Source organism: Aptenodytes patagonicus, chromosome 1 (genome assembly GCF_965638725.1).
Source record: "Aptenodytes patagonicus chromosome 1, bAptPat1.pri.cur, whole genome shotgun sequence".
Lineage (NCBI taxonomy): Eukaryota > Metazoa > Chordata > Aves > Sphenisciformes > Spheniscidae > Aptenodytes > Aptenodytes patagonicus.
Window position 1 is genome coordinate 78,214,799 of NC_134949.1, and position 23,222 is coordinate 78,238,020.

The following is a 23,222-nucleotide window of genomic DNA, read 5'->3' on the forward strand; positions in this document are numbered from 1 at the left end:
CTGCACGATACTTGACCCACCTTACCATCCATCCTTGTCTCACCAATTTGGCTATAAGGATGCTATGGGAGATTGTCAAAGGCTAAAATCAAGGCGAACAACATCCAGTGCTCTCTCTTATCCACAGAGCCAGTCATCTCCTCATAGAAGCCAATTGCGTTAGTTAGGTATGATTTACACATGTTAAATCAATGATGGCTGTTCCCAATCACTTTCCTGACCGTCGTGTGCTTGGAAAATTACTTTGTGGGAGATTTGTTCCATAATTTTCCCAGGCCTGATGTGAGGCTTGATGGCCTGTAGTTCCCCAGATTCCCCTTCTTGCCTTTCTTGAGGATGGGTGGGACGTTTGCCTTTTTCCAGCCACTGGGAACTTCTGCAATCCCCCTGACTTTTCAAAGGTGATAGACCTGTAATAGACAGGTGATAGGCCTGTGTCCATCCATTGCAGCACTCCAGTCAGGTAAGCTATCCCACCATGTCTCCATAATCTTAGAGATGTCACAGCTCTCCACTGTGCATGGACTTCTTCCTCCTGGTTGTACCCCACGCTGTGTATGTGTGCATACTGGTGCCTGAGAGGAGGCCCAGTGAGGTTGCTTTTACAAGGGTAATGCAAGAGCCTTCGCCATCCTCTTGTCCCCCAGCTGCTTCCTCACTGCCTCCATGTCTTCACTTCCCTTCACAGCATGACAACCCTTCCCCAACACACCTAATTTAAAACTCTTCCCACTGTATTAGTGAACCTGTTGGCAAAGATGCTCTTGCCCCAGTTTGCCAGGGGAATGCCATCCCTGCGCAGCAGTCCGTGTTCTTCAAAAAGGGTCCTGTGGTCATAGAAGCTGGAGCCCTGCTTGCAGCACCAGCCGTGCAGCGTCATGTTGACTGTGGGATGCATCCGCTCCCACCTGAGCAGTGAGCCCCCTTACTGGGAGGATTGAGGAGGTACCACCAAGGCCGCATCCCCCTCACTGTTATCTCAGGGCTGTCAGTCACCCTTGATATGATCAAGGTCCCTCTAGTAGTACCATTGGTGCCCACACGGATGAGCAGTCAGGGAACCTAATGTTTAGCATATGACTATTCTGGAAAAGAAGAAGAAGGAAAAAAAAAAAGGGAAGACAGCTTAGCAAATGAAAATGTTAGCCAGTGCCTTTACTAAGGCTTGTTTTCATGGAGTTTGTAAATGGAAGACAAAAGGAACCCACTGCAATGGGTACGTTGTAGCCACTGCTGTCTTTGGTAGGAATCTTTCTTAGAAAATGCAGTTGTTATAAGAAGCCATGAAAACCTGCGTGAGTGGGAATTCAACATTCTCAGCTCATTTTGTTTAACAAGGGACAGGAAATGTGCCTGATGCCTTTCCTACCTAGCTTGTCATTAGGACGCACTAGCAGGTGTGGGAATAAACTGGTCAACCTGGCAGTGGTTGAATTATCTCTGATCAAGAGCTGGTGGCACAAAAAATAATAGATGGAAAAGTGGTTGTTCTAAAGCTATTGACACATGTAGAAACACAGCCATACAACAGCTATTAGGCTATGTGCTCTTGGGGAGGTCTTGGTCCTAGCCAAGGACCGAGCCAAGGCTACAAACTGTGCAGTAGTCTGTGCCTAGGGATGGAAAACCATGTATTTGTGTTGGAAGGACACAATGGAACAAGAAAATACAGACTAATTCAAATAATAACATATAAAAAGGAAAAGTAAGAAGTTGTAGGTCAGAAGTAGGAAAGAGTTGCTGCTTTAAGGTAGTTTTTGGGTAAATATTGATCAGATATTGTTGATGATTGGTGGATCTTAATGCTATAAAAGGCACCTGAAATATTCAACATTTCTCAGGATTGTGCTGACACACCATGTTGCGCTGTGGTCCTGCTGCAGTAAGGTGGTGTTGGTCCCTCTGAGGTCAGTGGTAGGAGGACCATGCCTTTAGTGCAAAGAGATGTTTAGCATTCAGTGTTGACTTCTGCATGTGGCCTGGAGTGAGCATTGGTAAAAATGGATCACAGTGGAAGCAGGGAAGACGGGAAATGTGTAGTTGGTATTGTGGTCTGATAGCTGAGGGTCTTCATCTGCAGCCGCTCAACTGGCATCTTATACATACAGTTCATGACAGCAGTGCCCAGCCAAGAACAGGGTTTCAAAGATTTATACCTAAGGTTGACTTCGCACTTTGAGAGGACTTGGAGTAAAAAGTGAAGCATGTTCATAAGTCTTCTAAGGAACAAAGTTTAAACAAAATATTGTTAAATTTATGTGCAAGCAGCAAAAAAATACCCATGTTAGACAAAAAATTAAGATTTAAAGGTAGAAAAAACCCTAAGTTTTAAAGGATAAAGAGGGCTTGTGGAGACAAAGAGAGGGAAATAGGTTTAGCAAGTTGCCGCCTGGTATGGAATGAAAGGAAAAAAAACTGAGCTGCAAACTCATCAAAAACACAGTTGTTAATTGAAAAGCTGACAGACCTGTAACTACAGCAGCGCTTCTGGCCGCCACTATAATAAATGTAACTGTACATTTAGAGTAATTTGCTAATTTGCCTAAGTAACACCCACAGACAGCAACATGACATAAATACATTAGTGGAAGCAACAACTATAACCAGCTCGTACAGGTTCTTGGCTGCTAGATGGATGGATCAGATGAGCTGGAAAAGATTTACAAAACAGAATAGAAATGGAATTGTTAACAATATTGCGGCATACAAGATTTCTTTATTTTCCTATTTCCCAAGAATGCTTTAAGGCCTGTAGATGCCTATACATATTGTAGCATGTAAGTAACATTTTTACCTCCTGTGTGTATGTGTGCACACACCTGAAAAACTTGTAGAGATGGAGTACACATCTGCAAAATGCTAAGCATTTCAGAAGCAAAAATGACAAAATTTACATCTCAAGTAGTCTTTCAGGTAAATAATTGAATCTGCAACATTCAACATGTAATTATAAATATCTGAAAAGTGTTTCTGTTAATAAATATTCTAAAGGCACATGTGTATTGGGTCCACGGGAAAGACTGGAACCTGTACGATCAATTTTCCTAATACAGGTGTTACAAGTGTCTGAAACTTCTACTTTGGAGTTGCCCAGATGTTTTCATTTGGCAAATAATGAGTTCAGCCATGTGGCATCTCCTCTGGGCTAGCACTGTTCTCCATCTTCTGTTTCCGTAACTCTGAATCACGCTATTACATTTTATTCTTAAGTCCTACTCATGCCAACTTCTGCCACTGCATATTGACTGGTGTTTTACATTCTCTAAATATCCTACCTCTAGGTTAGGCTTGGGGTCATCACTAAAGGTTTCTATGTTACCAACAATACATTTTTAAAATAAAAAATGACAAGATTGCTGCTATGCAAGGTGGGTCTCATTTTCAAGAAAATATTTCTTTCTGCTCCCAATCTCCTGTCTGACTGTCTTCATCCTGATGCAAATTAATAGTGCAGAAGCAAAGCTAATGAATGCAGCTTTACACAGTTTCTGTCTTTGCTTCCTCTCAGATATACTTAGAAGGTTTCTGTTGAGCTTTTTGAGACAGGTGATGCCTGCTCTCAAGGGCAGAATCCAGTTGATAATCAAATGTGGAGTCAGGTGGAAAGTTTCTGTTGCAGTGCTGCTCTCAGGAAGAACCCACGTATGTGGGCATATATATTCTTGCCTTCAGCAGGAGGTTGTTCTAAGGTTTTTCACTAAATACGGGTTGTAAAATATTCTTGAACATGAGTCACTTTAAATTATAGTTCATGGATCTAAGGAAGTCACTGAGAAAATGGAGCAGGAAAAAACATGGGATAGAGGCAAACTGCGAGACTTCTCTGTGGGATGTGGAGTTCTGACAGCTAAACCCAATCCCTGTCTTGCTTGAAGGCTCGATCTTAATGTCAGGGCAAAGGGAGCAGCAGACCCCTCTGGCTGACCCAAGTTTTGACTCTGTGAGACCTCCTCAGTACAAGCTGATAAAGACCACAGCTCTGGGAGAAGAGAGCTGACATTATTTTATGAAGCATTACGGCTGATCTTTCTTGAACCCTAATTTCTGTCAAAGAGTTATCATCACTGTCACAGTAAGTGATACTTGCAGCACAAATGGCAATTAACTAGAAGTAAATAGTAGAGCAGAAGTCTGCAGACTGTTTTTTAAGGTTGATGAGTTGAAAGTAGTTTCAACACATTAATGCTAAGCATGCTAAATCACAGTGTGCCCTGAAAAAGACAGTAATGTAATTTGCCCGAAATCACCAGGAATTACACTAACACATAGTAGGGATATGCTCGATTGTTTCAAATATGTGAGCATATTATAGGAATCAATAATAGTTTGTGAGTCTGTCTGTTTTCTTTTATCAGATTTTCTATAAAACAAGTAATTTGTTTGTTTTTCACTGTTTTAGGTAGCCTGCCCTATGAATACAAGATTGTGATAGCAGGAAATCATGAATTGACCTTTGACCAGGAATTCATGGCTGACTTAATCAAGCAGGACTTTTACTATTTCCCCTCTGTTTCTAAGCTGAAGCCAGAGAGCTATGAAAATGTACAGTCTCTTCTAACAAACTGCATCTATCTTCAAGACTCTGAAGTGACGGTGAGGGGATTCAGAATATATGGCTCCCCTTGGTAAGCAGGTTTTTAAGCATACATAAAAAAAATATTGTCGATTGCTATCACATGAGCCATTTCGTATGCATCAGTTATATTTGGATTGCTGCGTTAGGAAGAAAAGTAATACTCAGTTTGATAAAGTTTTTATATTTTCTGGTAATGAATCATTACTGTGACAAAATAATGGACTATAGGTATTGTTAACCAAATAATGATGGGAAAAAGATAGTATGCTCTTTAAATCCTCAGCCAGGAACAGTTCTCTAACATAGTCCATGTAGGGGGGTTTTGTGGCATGAAATATGTTTTCTATACTTAGTGAGTTTATATAATTACAGGTTAATTTTATTGCAAGGGTACATTCTTTTGACAATTTCCATCCTACAGGTAGTATTTAAGGTTCATTAGTGTATACAGTAGTCATTTAACACAGCAAGCTTGTTTCAGTATTTGTTTAGGCTTTTTTTTTTTTAATATCCCTCAGAATCTTACTTTCTTTTATACAGTAATAGCTTTCCTCAAGGTATAGTTGAGCTTCTAAACTAAAGTCAACAAATCAGCGGCAACCTAGTATTTCATGGATTTTGCTCTACTGCATAGAGTCAACACTTACAACTCCTTGACAGTATTGGAGACAGATGGGCTTTGGCTTCCTGACCTCCACCTTGGACCTCTTCTGTGCTGCTTCTGTGTCTCTTACTTATGTTACATTACTACTATGTTATTTCTGCTAACAGGACTGTAAATTGGGTCTTTCATGAGCATTCGGTATACATTTAAAATAAGTAAGAATTTATTTTAAAAGGCAGGTTTTTAAGGGATTCTGTTATTCTTCCTTTTAAAATCACATCAGGCTGGAATGTAGCAAACAAGTTGTCAAACCTGATGCATATACCCCAATGTGAATTTTCAGTGTGAATAAACTGTGAAATCTCTTGGATTTTTTTTTAAATGAAAATTGGCATTTTCCCATTTGGTTACTTGAGATGGGTGTTAATTTTCTCTGAGCTTATTATTCTACATTTGTCTACATTAAATAGCTTCCCTCTTAAATGCACCCTTCTCTCTCTCCCTCTTAGATCTCCAGATCTTTCTGGGTTTTTTTCAACCTACCCACCTGCTGTGTTGTAGTTCATCTTCCTTTTGTGTCTACTCTGTATTCAATCAATGTACAATTTACTTCATTTTCCAAATTATTAGGGAAGATATTAGATGGTATCAGTCCCAATATTAACTTCTGAGAAATGCCACTTGGCATCTCTTCCCATTTTGATGTTCAACTGTAAATACTGTAATTATGCTCTGTTTACAATATGTCTGGCAACTTCATATCTTCATTGCAATATTCGTAACCAGGCACCATATTTCCAGTGTCAGTAATAATTTTCCAGGCAGTAAAGTACCAAAAGTCTCATTAAAGTCTAGATAAATTAAATTAAAGCAAAACACTATCTATAAAGTAGCACTAAGTAGAGGCTAAAGGAAACCATTTGAACTGTGTATGATTAGATCTGTAAAAATCTGTTGAGAAAACTTTTGTCTACCCACTAACCCATAAATAATGTTTCTGTAAAATCAGATCTGCCGCATTCCCTTTGTGTACTCATCCTGTCATTTTGCACAAGTTGTCTAAGCTATCTGGCATGACCTATTCTTCGTGAAAAAAGATTGCTTTCCATCTTGTATGCATCTTCAGGTTATATCTAAACTTCCACACTACATGTTTCACAGTGTTGCTAACTCATCTCCCACCCCCTTATGGTCCTGGAAGATGAGTGTTGTAAGGTCCTTTGAAGATCTTCGCTTACTCCATATGGGAGAAAGTCTTGATGAAAGTCTTCCAGCCAAACTGGTTTTTTTTGCTTATTATGCAATGCTGAATGAAGTTTCCATGCTAATTGATGTCATGTCCAGTGGAAACAGCAACAACAATAGTAGCAAATAATAAGTCGCTCTTCATTAGTCTATCAGAACAGCAGATGCAGAAATAACAGTCACATCAGCCAGCCCACCAGTCAGAAAACTTAGGAAGAGAAGCAGCTATTTTGTGTGGGTTAAACTAGCTGCCTGCTAGATTGAAGGCTGTAGTACAAGTCTGTGCCTACTGATCACTACTGTTCTTTAGCATTTCTTTTGTTTCTATACTTCATTCACCCTGAAAAGAGAGGTTTGTCATAGCCTTTCTGGGAAATCAGTCTCGGTTTCTTTCTACGTCATAGTAATCTCTAAAAAACTACAGAACTTTGGTCAACTTTGCATGGTGAATCTTTTTTTGCCCTTGCATCATGAAGCCAGTCCTTTAGAAAATGCTTATGAACCTAGTCAAGACTTCAAAATTTAGAATTCTTTAAGATCTCAGAACTCAATAAGAAAGCTAAATTTCATGCAGTTGCTTGTTTAGTATCCTAAAATAATTTTCTTTTCCAGCCTTGAAAATACGCATCTAGCTTTTTCGATGGATGTTTAATTGGAGAACTCCCAATTACAGTTTATGTTTGTTGTCCATACATGACTAATGAGAAGGTGAGCTATCTAGAAATTGAAAGACTGGGGCCTCAGATCCTGCCTTTCCATTTCTGGTTATAGCCCTGACCTTCTGTCTTGCTTCACCCTTTGTAAAAATAAGTACAAGCTAGAGATATCCCTCCTTTATAAAACAGGTTAATCAATAGTTGCAAAGTACTTTGAGAACGCTGGAGTAAGGTCTGAGTGAATGCCAACCAGCATTAACTTGGTGTGTTTACCTGTAGCCATCTGCGTTTTTATGAGACCTGTACACAATTAGATTGTACTTCTGCTTAAGATATTTTAGTTGCAAAGTAAACCATGAGAGCTTGGGTGGTTTACATAACATGCCAGTCTCTAAGGCCTTTTAAATACATACCATTTGTGTGTGGTTAAATATTTGCAATAGCACTTGGGTATTTTGACCTCTATTATTATCTAAAACTCAGTGGTTATTTTTAATTGCATAGAAGAAATGGGACACTGCTCTGTCTCAGAAACCAATGCTCTAACTCTCCTGGGTTCCAAGGGCAAGATTTCAAGTGCCAGATTGAGCTTCTACTCACTAACGAAAATTTAACTGCCTTAAACGTTAATTATGCTAGTATTATCATCAAGCAGGGAGCAGCCATTTTGAAATGCAAGCTGCAAAGCACAAAAGCAGCTGCTATTTAGGAATTAGTATTTGCAACACCGGTATCTCGGACCACGGATTATCAGTATAGATGATGAGGGAGAGGAGTATAAAAATGTTAGATGCTTCATGAGAAACTTGGGAATACCATGATGTTAAATGTGTCCAGAGCAATCTTGAATTTTAAGGGTGGCTATGTTTGGCCTAGGGGGCTAGTGCTTTTCACAGTGCACCATACAGTGTTGGTTGCCAGACCTGGATGAGCAGGGCATCAGTAAGAATGCAACATGCTTCCTTCTAGTGTGGCCCAGACACTGGGAAGCGTTGGGTTTTTTTCCCATGTAAAGCCTGGACACCATGATTTTTTTCATAAAAAGCTAGGCACAGGAAGATGCATTCTGGTTTCATACCAGCAAAACCCAGGACATGGCCAGAACATATTCACAGACCTGGATGCAATCTTATGTGGAGAATAGCCATAGTTGCTATGATGTAAAGCAAAGACTGGTTCCTCAATAGCATTTATTGTAAATTGGAAAGCTTCTGGTTGGAAAGTACTTTTAAATACCCTAATTTATTCTGGACTACTATGAGAAAAGTCAAACTGGCAGATAGAATAACCCAAATAATTCTGTATAATAATTCTATATAATGTACTTTTGACTGCTAAGCCTTCCCAAAGATGAAGCCATTTTCCAGAGGGGTTTAATCTGTTTTTCAGTAACATACAAAATCATAACATAGAAGTAAAAATACAGCAAGCCGGAACACCAGAGTGGTGGGAGAGAATCAATCCTTAGGTGTTTTCAAGACTGGGCTAGACAGTCGTGGCTGATGAGATCTAGTGGTGGTGACTGGTAGGGAGTGGTAGGTTGGACTAAAGATCTCCAAAGGTCCCTTTTGAGCAATGTTTCTGTGATTCTGTCAGTCCCACTATGGAGCTAGAGCTAGGTGTCAGTGTTGATACCTGAAATGAACAGGTATCAGCAAAGTCCTTACAACAGGGAGCTTTGCCGTTGATATCAAACTCTCTACAAGCAGTAGATGGTCCCAACAGGTGGTTTGGAAGTCAGGAAGCTGAGATAACAGTAGAAATTTGAATTTGGGTTTGAAGCAGGTCTTTTCTGTGTCATCAGACTGGGTATTATCTCTATGACGACGTCATTCATGGAACCATATTAATAAATGATCAGTGAGTATTTCAGTTATAGATGTTCAGCCTTCTATTATAGTTCATTACCCCCACAATGTGTTATTATTTTGCAGGTAAGAGTTTTAGTGTTAGCTACAGCTGGAATGAAGATAGGCTATACAATCCACTTGTGCCTCTGCGCTGCTAAAGATTTTAATTGCACAATTACACCCTGCGTTTGCACAAAAAACCCTGATGCATTCGGTGCACAAGATCTGCTATGCTTGCTGAATGAGTCAACTATATTTATTCCTTTTGTAGTCATTATTCAGAATTGCCATGTAAAAATAAATGCCTATAAAAGTGCACATACATTTTTGTATCAACGTGCGAACACCTCTCTGAGGTTCATACTTTCATGTGTGATCCTGAGTGTTGCTACATCTGCTTCTCAGCTGCACAAGGTTCCAGTAATGGACTCTGCCCTACTACGTGTTTTTTCCATTGAGTTTTTTACAACTCAGTGAGTAAGTAACTTGGTTCTTTGTTGTCCTGTTGCATGCAATAACTAATGATAAGACCTGAAGACTAATGAATTGACCCCTGATCAACAATCAGAAGCTGTTTGTGTCTGGCAAAGGTTATACTGGCTGTTCCCCCAATGTCTAGTATTGCACCCCTGCCTCAAATTTATAGAAAAGATGTGCATCTGCTGAAGAACAGGTATTCTGTGTGTATGCTCTGATCTTGTGGAAAATGGCAGGAATTCCAGTGACTTTTTCTATTAAAAGGTGGATTATTGTGCATTAATGGCAGGGTAAGAGTACACATTTTACTTGACATAGCAATAGAAATGCAAGTGGCAGAAGGAAAACATCTTTTTCCTAGCCATTGAATTTCCATAATGCTTCTAAGCAGCTGTACACAACTGCAGGAGAAACTTTGGTCTTCCTGCTTTCAAACAGGCATACAAGGTGGCAGGAGAGCATTTTATCTCTTTCAGCGCTTTTTTTCATTTTCCACAATGTGGGAGAGGAAGGAATCAAAGCCCTCTTGCCAAACATATGACAATTTCATTACTCTAAATGACATATTGGCCTGGATAGCTTAAAGAAGCCCTTTAGGATGAGATTGCCTCCAGACTCATTATCCAGAGAGTGGATTTTTGCTTGGCTTTGATTATCTGGAGGGATCTATTCCTGTGAAACAGAACCTCATTTTTCTTTTTGCAGAATTACAGTTTTTTCTAGTGTCTATGTATTCTCATTTCCTCCTTCATTCTTTTGTTATAGGCCATCTGGAATTTCAGAAACTTTCATTTCCCAGTCAGGGAAAATGGGAGAGCAAAGATTAATATCAGCATAGAAAGACATTTATGACCATTTGTCCTGAAGTGACAGATGCCTGGGCTGGACTCCTGGGTTTTTGTAGCTTCTCTCCAATGGAACGTTGATTAGTTGTGGCCCCCGCATGTTTACACACAGGCCAACAGCTCTCATACAACATTGTTGTTCCGATAATGGGAACTGAGTGAAGAAAGTTAGGGGTGTGTATGTGTATGTGTATGTTTTTTTTCTGTTCCAGGTATTGGTTTTACTGAGCTTAGCAATCTGGGTCAGGGCCATTCAGTGAGCTCTGTCTATGTCAGAGAAGATGGCTGAATTCCTTCCAGTGTAAAAGATGTCAACCTGTAGGTTGCATTAGTGAGTATCAGCCACCAGCTCAGCCCAAAGCAACCTTGACAGGGGGCTTATTCTCCAAATGATCATCCTACTTTGGTATGAGGGTTGGAAATTTGTTCCAACCTGTTGGCCCTTTTCTTGGTGCACTGCAGCTATCTGTACTATTCTAGTACATAGCCGAGTGTCTTTACTCAAGCTGTATAGTCCAGTGTGATCAGTAGTGCTTAGCTATAGGTGTGTAACTCTCGTTTGATTTGTTATTTTCTTGTCTGATTTGTTTTTTCATCACAAAGTAGGTTACTTTTTTCTCAAATGTTCTCTCTCTTCTTTGTGTGTGTGTACATGCGCACGCACGCGTGCACATAGAATCATAGAATCATAGAAACGTGCACTTTGGATAGAAAGACTGGTAACTTCCATGTGTAGTTGGGGTAGTTTCAAAGAGCATGCAAAGGGCAAAATGAGGCAGACTTATTTTTGTTCCACACAGACTCCAGGCCACCCATACCCTAGGTCTCTGTTTCAGTGCCTTCCTCCTCCATCTTTTCAAGAACAGCTATAATAGTCTCTTTCATTCCTCACTGAACTCAGTTTCCATCAGTAAAATAATGTAGCAAAGATTTATAGATTCATTTCATGAGAGGGACACACTTTCATTTTGCCAGCGATGAATCATCTAATGTTTACTTTCCCAGACCTTGTACAAATCTTTACAGTCATTGAGGTGAACATCAATTAAAATGAAACTGTATTAAAATAAAATACTGACTTCATTTAACATAATATACCTCCCAAGCTGGGAGTGTGGCTTCCAGATAGAGCAGCAGCAGCAGTGCAAGATGTTATATTGCAGGTTTCATTCCCTATAAAATTCACAGAAAATAGTAACTTCTGCCTCAGAGCGGCCACTCTGATTCTTAGTTCTTATGCCCCATTTCAAATCTGCAAAAAAACTATTCAGTACCGTGCAGATGACTAAAATATATAGGGACTCAAAAATTTGTGTTATTGGACAAAACCATACTAGAAGTAAAATAGCTGATCCTCCTATGTTCTCTTCTTTCTGCACCCTCACTTGGTCAAAACATAAACATAGAAATAATGAAAGTGCGCTTGCTTCTGTACTGTTTTCTAAAGCAATAAAATACCACTCTAAAATTCTTGCAGACCTCAGATTAAGTAGATTTTTAAGCAGGTGGCTTGTTTTCATGTCTAGCTCTGTCAGTGCTACAGTTTTGGATGGATGGATGTGGAAATGCTGGATGTGGACATACTACAGAGTGCTGGGTTTTGGTTGCTCAGAAAATTGTTTTAAAAATGGTAGATGTTCCCTGATTTTTAAAGTTGGGGACTATTTGGAGCTTTTTTAATTAGTGACTTCGAGGCAGGCAATGTAAGTGAGTAATTTAGGTAGACTGACTCCACTCATTATTTAGAATTGAGGCATCTCAAGTTTCAGAAATTTTGGGGAGAAGGTTGGCATCTAAGCCTACCTGATGTGGCTGCATTAGTATGGTTAGAATGCTGAAGATGTTTTATTTCAGGTATGTAGGTAAGATGTGACAGATGTGTAAGAAGTAGCAACGTGTTCAGAAGAGAGAAAGCAAAATTCATCATCCTGTTAAAATTTATTAATTAACAGTCTGAGGCACATAGATAAAGGTTTAATTGTATTTTAATAGAATGCTGGAGTGATATTTTTATTTCTTCTTCCATACTTAACAGAAACCATTTTCCATTTTGGAAAGTGCTGCTTCTAAAAACACTTAAAACCACAATACACTGTAGTTTAGTTTGCAGCATATGGAAGATCGTAAGAATGGCTTTTCCTGCAAAATTATTTTGATCTATTAAATTCAGCTGTTCAGGGAAGAGGGTGGGGAGAAATGTAAGATACTGAACTCCTGAAGTGTGAAAGGTTTTCCAGTGGCAGAAAGTGAGACTTAAGAGTGCATTCTGGCTGTTTTAACATCAGAAACAGATCACTGGATCGTTTTTCTCCTCATTTTTTCTTTTTTTTTTTTTTTTTAACTAATGGCACTTTGCTAAAATTGGTGCATTTCATGTGATAAACACGTCCTGGAAAGCGTTTTTTTTACATGACTTGGAAATACAGGAAATGTGAGTCTCATTCAGTAGATACTAGGCATACAGGTGCTATGGCTCATATGAGCAATCATACTGAATTCAGGAGAGGTCTTTTTAATGAACACTGCAGTACAAATTAAGTAACTGAAATGAATTAGCAAGAATCATTAACATTGCTGAAAAAAAAGCGTATGGAGCAAAAGAAAAATTTCTCAGACTCCAAGTGAATTTTCTGTAGCATGTTAAAGGAACATAGTTGTTATTAACTAATCAAACTCTGCAATAGGTATGTGGGCGAATGAAAATGTAAACTGAACTATACACCTATTGTAGCCCATAAATATCATCAAAGTCAGACCAATGTGGAAAATTCTAGTTATTATGTGCTCCTGAGAAATTTGATTTTTCCATTTCCCACAAGATTTTTTTAAAGTCACAGCAGTTCAGAATATCCCTTTTTTCTTTTCTTGTAACGAACGTTCCAGAAAATGTTTTCTCTCAGATAAAATTTCTTCCCAACATTGCCCAGGGCTGGGGAGTCTGGAACAGTTCAATCCTAGAATAGTCACGGTAGAGGAAAACCAGTAAGTCAAACACCTTTGCGTGCTGCTTACTTGTACGCGTTTGCGTATTAGGGATATGGATCAATTCTCTAACACATTTCACAGTGACCTCTTGCAGAGTGAGCTTAGTCAGTTACTGAAGCCAAAGCTGCTTTGCATCCACTTTGCAGTTGTGTTCCTCCACTGTGTCTGTACAAGTGTGCAGGACGTTGCACTGCCTATGGGTGCATGTATGCCGAATATAGACCAGAAGTTATGTTGGTTTCACATAATATTTTTTGGCAAGTCCTGTTTCTTGTAACGTCTGAACACATTGTGCGGCTCTATATTTCTGTATGTGAGTGGGGATTTGCATTTGCTTGTTTTGTTGCAAATGTTTCTAGCTTTAGTTAAATTTGAGAGCAGTCAAAAAATACATTGCTTTAGTTTAATTAGCTTGGTAGAAAAAAGTCCTTTCTTGGGCAGTAATTGTTAGTTGTATATTATTAAAAGGAAGCAGTTCACATTCAGTTACTTAGCAGAAATAATTGAATCTTCTGATCCAGTAAACTAGCTCACTTTGGATTCAGCTGGTTTTTAATTTAAGACCTATAGAAGAGGAGACCTGTAATTTCACTACAGGGAATTGGCTTCACTTTCCTGCAGTTCATAAACCACAAGAGTGAAATTACAATCCCCCACAGCAGTTTTCTCTTTATTTTTCACATTTGCTTGAAAGTTTAATTTTATGAGACAGAGCTGATTTTAAAGTTTAAAGTGCCTTTTTTTGTTGTTTTGCTGCTTTTTTCCCCATTTTTTCTTGAACAAAAGGACTACCAGCTCTATCTGTAGTCTGGGCTGTAGTCTCAGACAGCAGCAATTTCAGGATGTTTCAAAGATGTAAACACAGTTGGGTACTGCGATGAGCCCTTTGGCAGTATGCCAAGAGAAACACAAATAGCTAACTAGTTTGGAGCGGATCTACATGGAGCCGATTCTCGGCTGGAGTAAATTGGCAGAGCTCCACTGGCTTTTGAGCCGTTTACACCTGGTGAGAATCAGCCTCCCTACTTTACGGTAGCTTGTATGTGTGCATTTTCCCTAGGTTTTTACACGGTAGATGTGTTACTACATCAAGAAGTAGATGGTGACTTTACATTGTGCTCTATGTGAAGAACTGTAAATAGAGCCACCATCACAGGAACTAATGGTAACACAGCTATCTGAGTTCTCTCTCTTTTCCCTCTCCAGCTTTTAAGGGGAAGAGTAATTTACCACTTGTTGTGAAGCTGTTTAACATCAGAACATTTCCTTTGGATTTGTTGTTCGTAAATTAATTTTATTTAATAAATTAGGGTTGTTTAATATGAATTAATACGAGGATTTTCTTCCCCAGTAAGAAATTAGAATAAATTGGAACCAGTATTAAAACAGAGGGCTGCACCTGTGTGCGTCAAATATTTCTAATTACATAATTTACATCAGGTAAGTATATGATTTTTTTAAGGCTACCTCAGAATTCCTAGCTAGCTGAATGAGCATCCAGGTGTTAAAGCTGTACCTTTTTGGTATAGAAAGTTATACTGCAGCAGTTGGTTTCCACCACTGTACTGTGGGGTGAATTTAGGACTGCAGGAAACCATGAATTTGGAATTTAGGATTGCTTGGATGTTGTTCACTTCAGGTAGAAACATGGCATGTGAAGTATCAGTATCTGCTTTTTTAAACAAGTAAGTTCATCTGTTGCTAAATTGAAAATGTTAAAAATAATACACTTTATGCATATATGCACACGTGCTGTATTAATTTATTAGTTTTGGAAGCATTTTCATGCTTGTTTAACTCAAAATGGCTTTGAATTTTCTAAGGAAAAGAAGGTAAAAAAACAAAAAGGAAGGAAAAAAAGAAAAGAACTGGCAGACAGTTAGCCCATATGGCCTAATTACTCCTGGTATTTTGAGAAAAGAATGTAAACCTGGTGAGTTACTAAACTGAGAAGTGGCTACGGTGAGGGCCTTTTTTATCGATTCTCAGTGCAGCTATTACACATCCTACGTATTTTAGTCATGTTTCATCTAGGAGAGTCCCTCCAGGAGCTGCACTGTAAAAAAACCCACAAGTATAGCGTCTCCAATTGAAGGGATATTCCAACTCCTCAGTCAGCAAACTTCTGCAAAGTCTTAGAGGACTACAGTAAACACTAACTAGCTGGATGTGTGGAAGAACATTATTTTTCTTTAGCTGTCTGGTCACTTGGTAGTGAAAAACTGTAAAGATGCCATGCATAGATGGGCCTCAAATTATTTTTCCTTACTGATTGGCCCATTCATGGCAAATTTTACATTTAAAATGAGATGGTGACTGTACTGTGAACAGAGGGACTGTTAACTCCTCCTCTCTCTTAACCCTTTGTCTCTCTGTGACTATCAGCTATCAGTATCTGAAGTATAACTGCATAACCTGGCTGTACCTGTGTTTTTACATATTGAGAATCAGTGAGACTGAGGGAACAGACTCTGAGACGTCGGGAGCTTGACACCCTAGCCCTGCATTAAACCCATAAGACCGTACTGAAAGTCTGTACAGTTCTACATCTGTACCCTCAGCGCTGAATCTCTTGGCTAATTATTCCAAATTAGCTTTTAAGTTTGTTTGTTGGGTTTATTTTATTATTTTTAAAATATATCAGATGGGATATTATCATTTGGCTCCCAGCAGAATGAAATAAACTATTTGCATTTGGTGTTGGCATGTTTTAAATTCAGTCGTTCATTAATTTTTCTCCTTACCTGTTATCTTCTGTTTTCTTATTATGAAGATAAAGTAGATTTCATTTTATTTTTCATTGTTTTATAACAGATTAATGTTTAGAAATGATCAGTTCCTATTAGTCGCAGCTCATTCTTTCTTCTTTCCAGTCAGAGATGTATGAAATCCTTTCCTAAACAAAAGATGAATGATTTCATGTGTAACTCAAATTGCAAAAGAAATTATTACTGACAAAGGGCCGTATTCTGATTTTTACCCTACTTTCCTTTTGTGAAGACCATAATTTAATTTGATTCAGAGTTTCACGAATGACAACCTTGAATGCAAAGCAAGTAAGGCAGAAAAACAAGAGTACAGAAAACTTCCCCATGGAAAACATGTTGTCTGTTGTGGCCAGCAGACTGATAGAGGATCTGAGTTCAATTTGCTGCTTACTACAGCCTCCCAAAGTAATGCTGTGCAAGCCATCTAGTGTCTTAGCACCTACATTCCCCTTCCTTCTGCTTTCTCCTTTCCACCTGCTGAGCTGTACTTCGTGGCCATGTGTTCCAGGGGATAATCTTATATGAGATTAACCATCATTTGCATTTATTAGTTTTAAGTATAACACCTTAGCTTTCATTAAAAAAGCCCTGGTTCCAATATTATGAATGAGTCAATCTAAGTTTCTTTCTTGTGTAATTTAATTCTTTTTGTACACTGCTTTTGTACCTCTACAAAATCCTACAACCCTTGTCTCTCTCACATGGAAGTTAGTCATAATATGTCTCCTCATACTCCTCAAAACTTCTGAAACCTGTTTTTCTTTAATTCTCAGTTACGCTGTTAAAATGCTCAGATGCCAAGATGTTGAATGGTATTTCAAAGCCTATAAACAAACAATGCCCTGCCAGTCCTTCTTGGCACTAATGGCCTAATAGCTAGTTTCTTGCCTGCTTTGGATGGTCCTCTTGAATGAGAGGAAGAAAAGACAGAAAGATGGGTGTTATTTCACAACTACTTTAGACGTAGAAACAGCCAATACCCCACAAAATAAAAAGGTGAACTTTTATGAATCCTTACTTGGAGAGAAAAATTGAGTAAGAAGCAGTAGAAATACTCAGTGAACTGGGTGGTTACTTACTGAGGAAAGGCTAAAAAGGCAATTACAGAGATTGGGTAAATTCAACTAACGCAGTGATGGGGAACGTAAAAATATGAACACCTGAAGGATGCGAACACCAGGCAGACAAGGAAGGTACACAGTGTACATAGTACTATATACCCATGTTCACGGGTCTGTAGCTAGTTGTAATAGTAAGATTAAATCAAAACCAGGAAAAACTAGCCTTAAATGTCCAACAGTGAGATTTCTTGGGCTGGGAATCAGGATGTGTTGGAGTTTTGCCTGTGATTGCCACTGCTGAATCTAACTGCTTTTTGGTGCTCCGTGGCCCTTGACCAGTCACTTTTACCAGTATGACTTTCAGCATTCATAGTCCAATCTTCTAAATATTGAATATGTGCAGCTCTGCAATTGTCAGGAGGGGGAGCAGGAATGAGAAGACTGATTTGGTACATTCTTTTCCCACTGAGCTTCTTTACAGTCACGGGCCAGTATCTGTTCATTTCCCGATAGGAGAAAAGTGACAACTGTTGTGGAGGAAAGACTGGAGCAAGTTACATGTGTTTGTGAACCTTTGAGATTTATTTTGTAAGCAAAGGAGTTCTAGTGAGAGAACTTGCCTTTCAGCTGCAAAAAAGATTTCTGTAGGAAACTTTATAGAAATGAGGAGGTGCAATGATCTGCGCATTGTGTTTTAGTTCTGTATTTTTTGCTACTAAGGTGTTTGCAAGATGCTGCCCACCAATCCCTTTGATACGCTAATGGCTATTCAGTCAGTTACCACCCATAGCTCTCTGCGGGTAGTGGACCATGCAAGGGAGTTTTCCCTTGAAGTCAAAGAGAGTAATTGCGTGCCTGCTGGTGGCAGGATTTGTCTTATTCAGCTGGACAACCTAGATTCATCTGATGCAGTAAATCTTGCAGTCCTGAAGTTCTTGTGGTGGCTGACACCCGACAAGCACTACGGGCGGTGCTGTGGTGGGAATATTTCTTTGCCTGCCTGCTGGCTGCCTGCCATGTTCATCTGTAGCCGATCACCAAGTACTGTGGAGGGTCCCCTTGAGCTAGTAAGTGTACAGAGAGGAAGGAATCCGTTCTTTAAGTTAAAATGTTTAAATTGAATCAAGGTGATAGAGAATCAGATTTCACTCTCTCATTGCTTGTAATAGAAAAATCCATGCACGTTGATAATCAGTTTTCCCCAGTTAAGTATCCTTTTTTGTGTCCCCTTTTGGTACGTCTGCTGAACAGATTGAAATGGGTACCAGTGGTTTGAAAATTGAAAACTTTCAATTTTCACGTAAATTACAGGTCGAAGCTGTGTAGTGCATCACCACCCTTTACAGTAAATCACATGTAAAACTAAGTTTATGTCCCATTTAAATGACAAAAGAATTCTTGGTCTACATGGTAGCTCTTTCCAGTAGTAGCTGAATAAAACAAGAAAAACTACTAAATAATTAAGGCGGTAATATGTTTGACCACTTTTTTTTTAGTATGACTTTTTTCTGTTATTATTGTAGCAGAAATGCTCCTTTCAAAGACAACTAAAGCGCTAATGATAGCTAAGAAGGTCATTCCTAGGAGGTTAAACTGTTTTAATTAGAATTTATGAGAAGGTTACTGTAAGAGTGCAGAAAGATGTTAAGGGGTTAACCTATAAGAGATTACATTGTAGTCAGTGTTCTGTTAAAGTTTGAATTAATTTTTCCCATGGGTTTTTCACATTCTAATTTTCAACTAAATGAGACATCTGTTTCAGAAAAGGAAAATTTGCTATGGTTGTCATAGCAACTATCATTCTGTAAGAAAATTATTCCAATGGTTACTTTAGAACAGAAAGATAGAAATTCAGTACATAAAGCAACATCCGATTGCTAGCACAAATTCTGATAATTCAGCCCTTTTTGTATGGTAGATTATTGACCTGCAAAACTTGCTCATACGTTTTTAACGTAAGGTTAATTGTGCTGTAAACAAATTCACTTCCAATATATTTTCCTCCCAGAGTCTTACATGTAGACAATCATTATTCTTATCGTAATAATAATACCATTGAATTTCAGTAGTATGTGGAGAGACTCAAACTGTTCGCTTTAAGAAGATAAGACTTAAATCAAAGTGCATTTCTACACATCAGCACTTCACTTCAGAGGTAGAATGCATTCATGATGTATGTCTTTAATTGCCAAATACATTCTTCTTGGGGTCTTTTTGAGAACAGATTTTTCTTTTATAGAACATACATGACAGTATTTTCTTTGTAAAATGTAAAATATTATTGAAAAGTAATTTATAAAAAAAATCACGCTTTTCCTGAGCAAGCAGTAACTGGGGATCCAGAAATTTGGTGCTTGATACGAAGACTTTAACTTTGCTTTCAGGTTCCATCGTAAATGGAAATTGTGGACAAAGTTGTCTTTGCATGATATCCAGGTCACAGACTTGTTAGTGGGTATTAGAGAAGATTTTTTTCCCTACTCAGAAACTTTGATGGCTGTTTTGCAATAAATTTTCAGAAGAAAGGACTTGGGGATTTATAAAATCCCTGTGTGCGTATAAAGATGGTTTTGCTTTGGGGGTGGGGGCACTGCGTGTATGATTTGTCTTTCTTCTCTCAAATGTAAAGCACACCAACATCCTCCGCTGAATCCTTTCTTGGACTTGAGATTTTTTTTGCCAGAAATATTCCAGACATTTCTTTCGATCTTGGGATTGTCACAAAAGACAGCATGATGGCAAATCACACAAGTTGTAACATCTCCCCTTCACAAAAGAATAGCTCCAGCATGCATAACTTACCAGCCCTGCGCTCAGGCGGCTACACGCTGCAGTCACCACAAAGAGAGGGAGGGACGGAGGAAAGTGCTTCTTGTCTTAATAAGCAGATCATGCCTATTCATAAGGGGAAACGGGCTTTTTAAGAAGTGGCCATGTACAGGCTAGCCCTGGTAGAGGCAGGCAGAGGCTCTCACAGCTGCCTATGCCATTCGTGGTTGTTCGGATTTCAGCAGGATTAAGCTGACTTCTGGCAAGACCTGTGACAGTCGTGATTATTTCTCTTTATAAATGCTTCATTGTATCCTTAAAATAATTATTCCATAGGTTTTTGACCTTTTCTTCTTGGGCAAATATTGATCTTTCCCCTCGGTTTCTTTCTCGGGGTGTGGAGTGGCCATGGCCCATTCTGCTGTGTCTGGCACACCTGCGGGGTGCAGGATGGTGCCTCGCCTCGCTTCCCACCAGGGACATGGGGATGGTCCTGTCCATGCCCAGCAGCACCGGGGCGAGCGACGGGTGGCAGCAGGGGCCTGTATTCATTGAATCTGTGAGTGGCTTTAAAAGCATGTTTTACTATGCCTACACTTTGTTTGCCGCCTGTTTGCCCTTGCAAATACTTTCTGTCGGTGAGATTTTGCTCCTGGAAAACTTGCTCTGGGCCTAGAGACAATTTGCCAAACAGTTGAATATTTTCATCTTGGTGAAGAAAGATACTTGGCATGTAAGGTGTGGAACGCAATCCCAAGGCAGGGACGGATGGAGAGTTTAGAAAAAGCCTAACCTCTGTATATTTTTACAAAGCCTCCCACTTCTGTAATATCTGAGCACCTTGCAGACTTCAGTTTATTTATTTTCAGGGCATTCCTGCGAGATAAAAATACTCCCGTTCTGTCGATGGTGAGCTGAACATAAAGACAGGCTGATCAAACTCCACAGGCTGTGGTTTGGTTCTACGTGACAGTGTTATACAGGAACATCGCTGGTAGCTTACCGCAAAATAAGCCAGTAACTAGACTGTGAGTTACCACCCCAGCAGTAGGAGGGTGAGAAGTCATGTACCTGTGAGCCAGGTGCTGTTCTTCCTATGAGGAAAGGCTGCTAGGAGATGAACAGGTAACCAGAAAAGTGTGATTTCCTATCCCTCGTATAGGGATATGTCTTTTTCTCAGCCAGCCGCCCTGGTCTGAGCAACCTGACTCAGAACAAGGTTTCCGCTTCATTGCTACTGCTATTAGCAGCTCTTCTTCACGCACCTTCTTCACCTCCCTCATCATAGCTTCTGGAGGGTGGGATGTATTTCTGGCCCCAGTGGCAGATGTACAAAGTTTCACCTTTTTTTTTTTTTTTTTTTCCTTTTTCTTTTTTTCCCCCGGGACACCTGTTTATCCAGACCCTGGTTATCCAGGGCACTGTATGATGAAGAGCTAGGAGATGAGCTCTTAGCAGTGGACACAGAAAGCCCTTCAGTCATCTGTCTAGAAAAGTTGAGGCTTTTTTTATCTGTGGAAGAAAGGCAGGAAACATTCTGCAAAGCCCCCTTCTTCCTTTCCTTGTAGCAGAATTTTCTTTTCTTCCCTCGGGTAAGCCACATCCCTTTATATTTTAGCAAGCTCTATTTTTTAAGCTGTTTTCAATAGACAAGTGCTTTACAGCATTCCGAAAGGAAAAGTGGGAAATACATCATCATGAATATTGCAGACGTGCTAATATTTGAAATGTTAGTCAAGCATCAGCAATGGAAGAGGATGAAGAATAGCTTTATGGGCATTTTCTTTTGTCTTTGCCATACATGATGTAAAGTGGGGTTCAGAGAATTTGTTTGAAAGAACTCTTTCTGTCCTTTGATGCGGTGAGGGAGTGTAAAGCTTTCCTCAACAAAGTAACATCTCAAAGGGAACTCTGGTTGATGTGTATGTATTTATAAAAACTAAGGCTGCAATTATCATAAACCTTACTAAATTACAGCAGCCTATTTGTTGTTCTCCAAATACAGATATGGCCAGAACATGTCAGTCAAAAAATGATAAAAAATTTCCAACCTAAAACCCCTCAATTTTATGACCTAGAATTAGAGCATAGTCAGCAAGACATAATTTACCACTGTGATATAATTGCTTTGAAATATAGTCTTTTAATCAATGGGATAGCAAGATATGGATAAATTGTGTTCTGACTGGCAGTGTTACAGTCCCACTGCTCCATGATGAGCTGCTCCATAAATATGTTTTATAAAATGTAAATGCCCATCTGATAAGAAATCCTGAATATGGAAAGTCTTACTTTAAAAGCAAGTCAGCACACCAGAGGACAGAAGAAAATTATATGTAAGAAAAGAAGCAGTATTCTTGTTCTGATGGGATGCTTCCAATTAGGGAAACAAAACAGCGTAGATGATGTCTCCAACTTTGGAGTGGGACCTGTCATTGTGCCAGGGTCTCTCCTTGCCCAGCTGATCATAGGCTAAGGGCCAAACGTGACGGGAGCCAATGTGAAACATATATCCACACCTAGGTATCCGAGACACGTGTTCTTCTAGAAGTTGTGAGAGTCCAGCATGCTAATCCACACATGGAGATCTTGGTATCCAGGTCTTGTAAGAGTTACTTTTACCTAGTTAGAGGAATACTGTGAATATTTTACTGTATGGTGCCTACTGAAAGTGGTAAGGACTGCACTGATTTGCCACACAAGTTAAATAATACTGGTTGTATGGAAAGAGGGTTTTACTGTGCACACAAAGAAGAAAATGAATGCTATTTGTGTCTCCAAATTCCATGCTAGCAGAGAGTCAATCTCCGTATTTTAATTAGATAACCAGTACATGGAAGTAGCACTGAAGACATTCTCCTCCTCTCTTGGCAGGCAACCTTGGTTTTATGGCTGGGGCTTTAATCTTCCACGAGGCCAAGCACTATTAGAGAAATGGAACCTTATTCCAGATGGAATAGATATTCTTATAACACATGGACCACCTCTCGGTAAGAAAATACTAGTGCTCTTAGCTGTGTATTTCAGATGATTATACAGTAACTGATGGCTCTCCTTAGACAAATAGTGCAATCCTGACTTACAGAAGTCAAAAGTAACATCCGTACTGATTGCAGCAGCACCAGGACTTCAGCTCAGGTTTATGTTTCATGATTGCCTATGCTCAATGGTAGGGAATTAAATAATGGCTTAAAAAACAAAGCCTTAACACATAAAGCCTTAATGAGCTTTATAAATAAGCAAGGTCTAGTTTTCCTATGCATCTGTCCGCTCTGCCACTGGTGAAATTAGTAGATTTAAAGTATGGAGCCTGCTTGAAGAGAAATGCAGGACTGGGATTTCACTGTCTTTCCCCCTCACTTGCAGTAGCATTCCCCCCCCAACAA

General features: G+C 39.3%; 1 protein-coding gene across 4 annotated transcripts in view; it reads left to right on the forward strand.

Annotated features, from left to right (window-relative positions):
• MPPED1 (metallophosphoesterase domain containing 1) overlaps positions 1 to 23,222 on the forward strand; it is a 64,105-nt gene that overhangs the window by 31,324 nt on the left and 9,559 nt on the right. For 3 of the 4 annotated variants that reach the window (XM_076343903.1, XM_076343894.1, XM_076343911.1), the window contains exons 4-5: positions 4,400 to 4,625; positions 22,711 to 22,826. In XM_076343903.1, coding sequence (XP_076200018.1) covers positions 4,400 to 4,625; positions 22,711 to 22,826 — 342 coding nt within the window. The remainder of the gene's footprint in view (positions 1 to 4,399; positions 4,626 to 22,710; positions 22,827 to 23,222) is intronic. The other variant, XM_076343922.1, reaches the window with a different exon arrangement.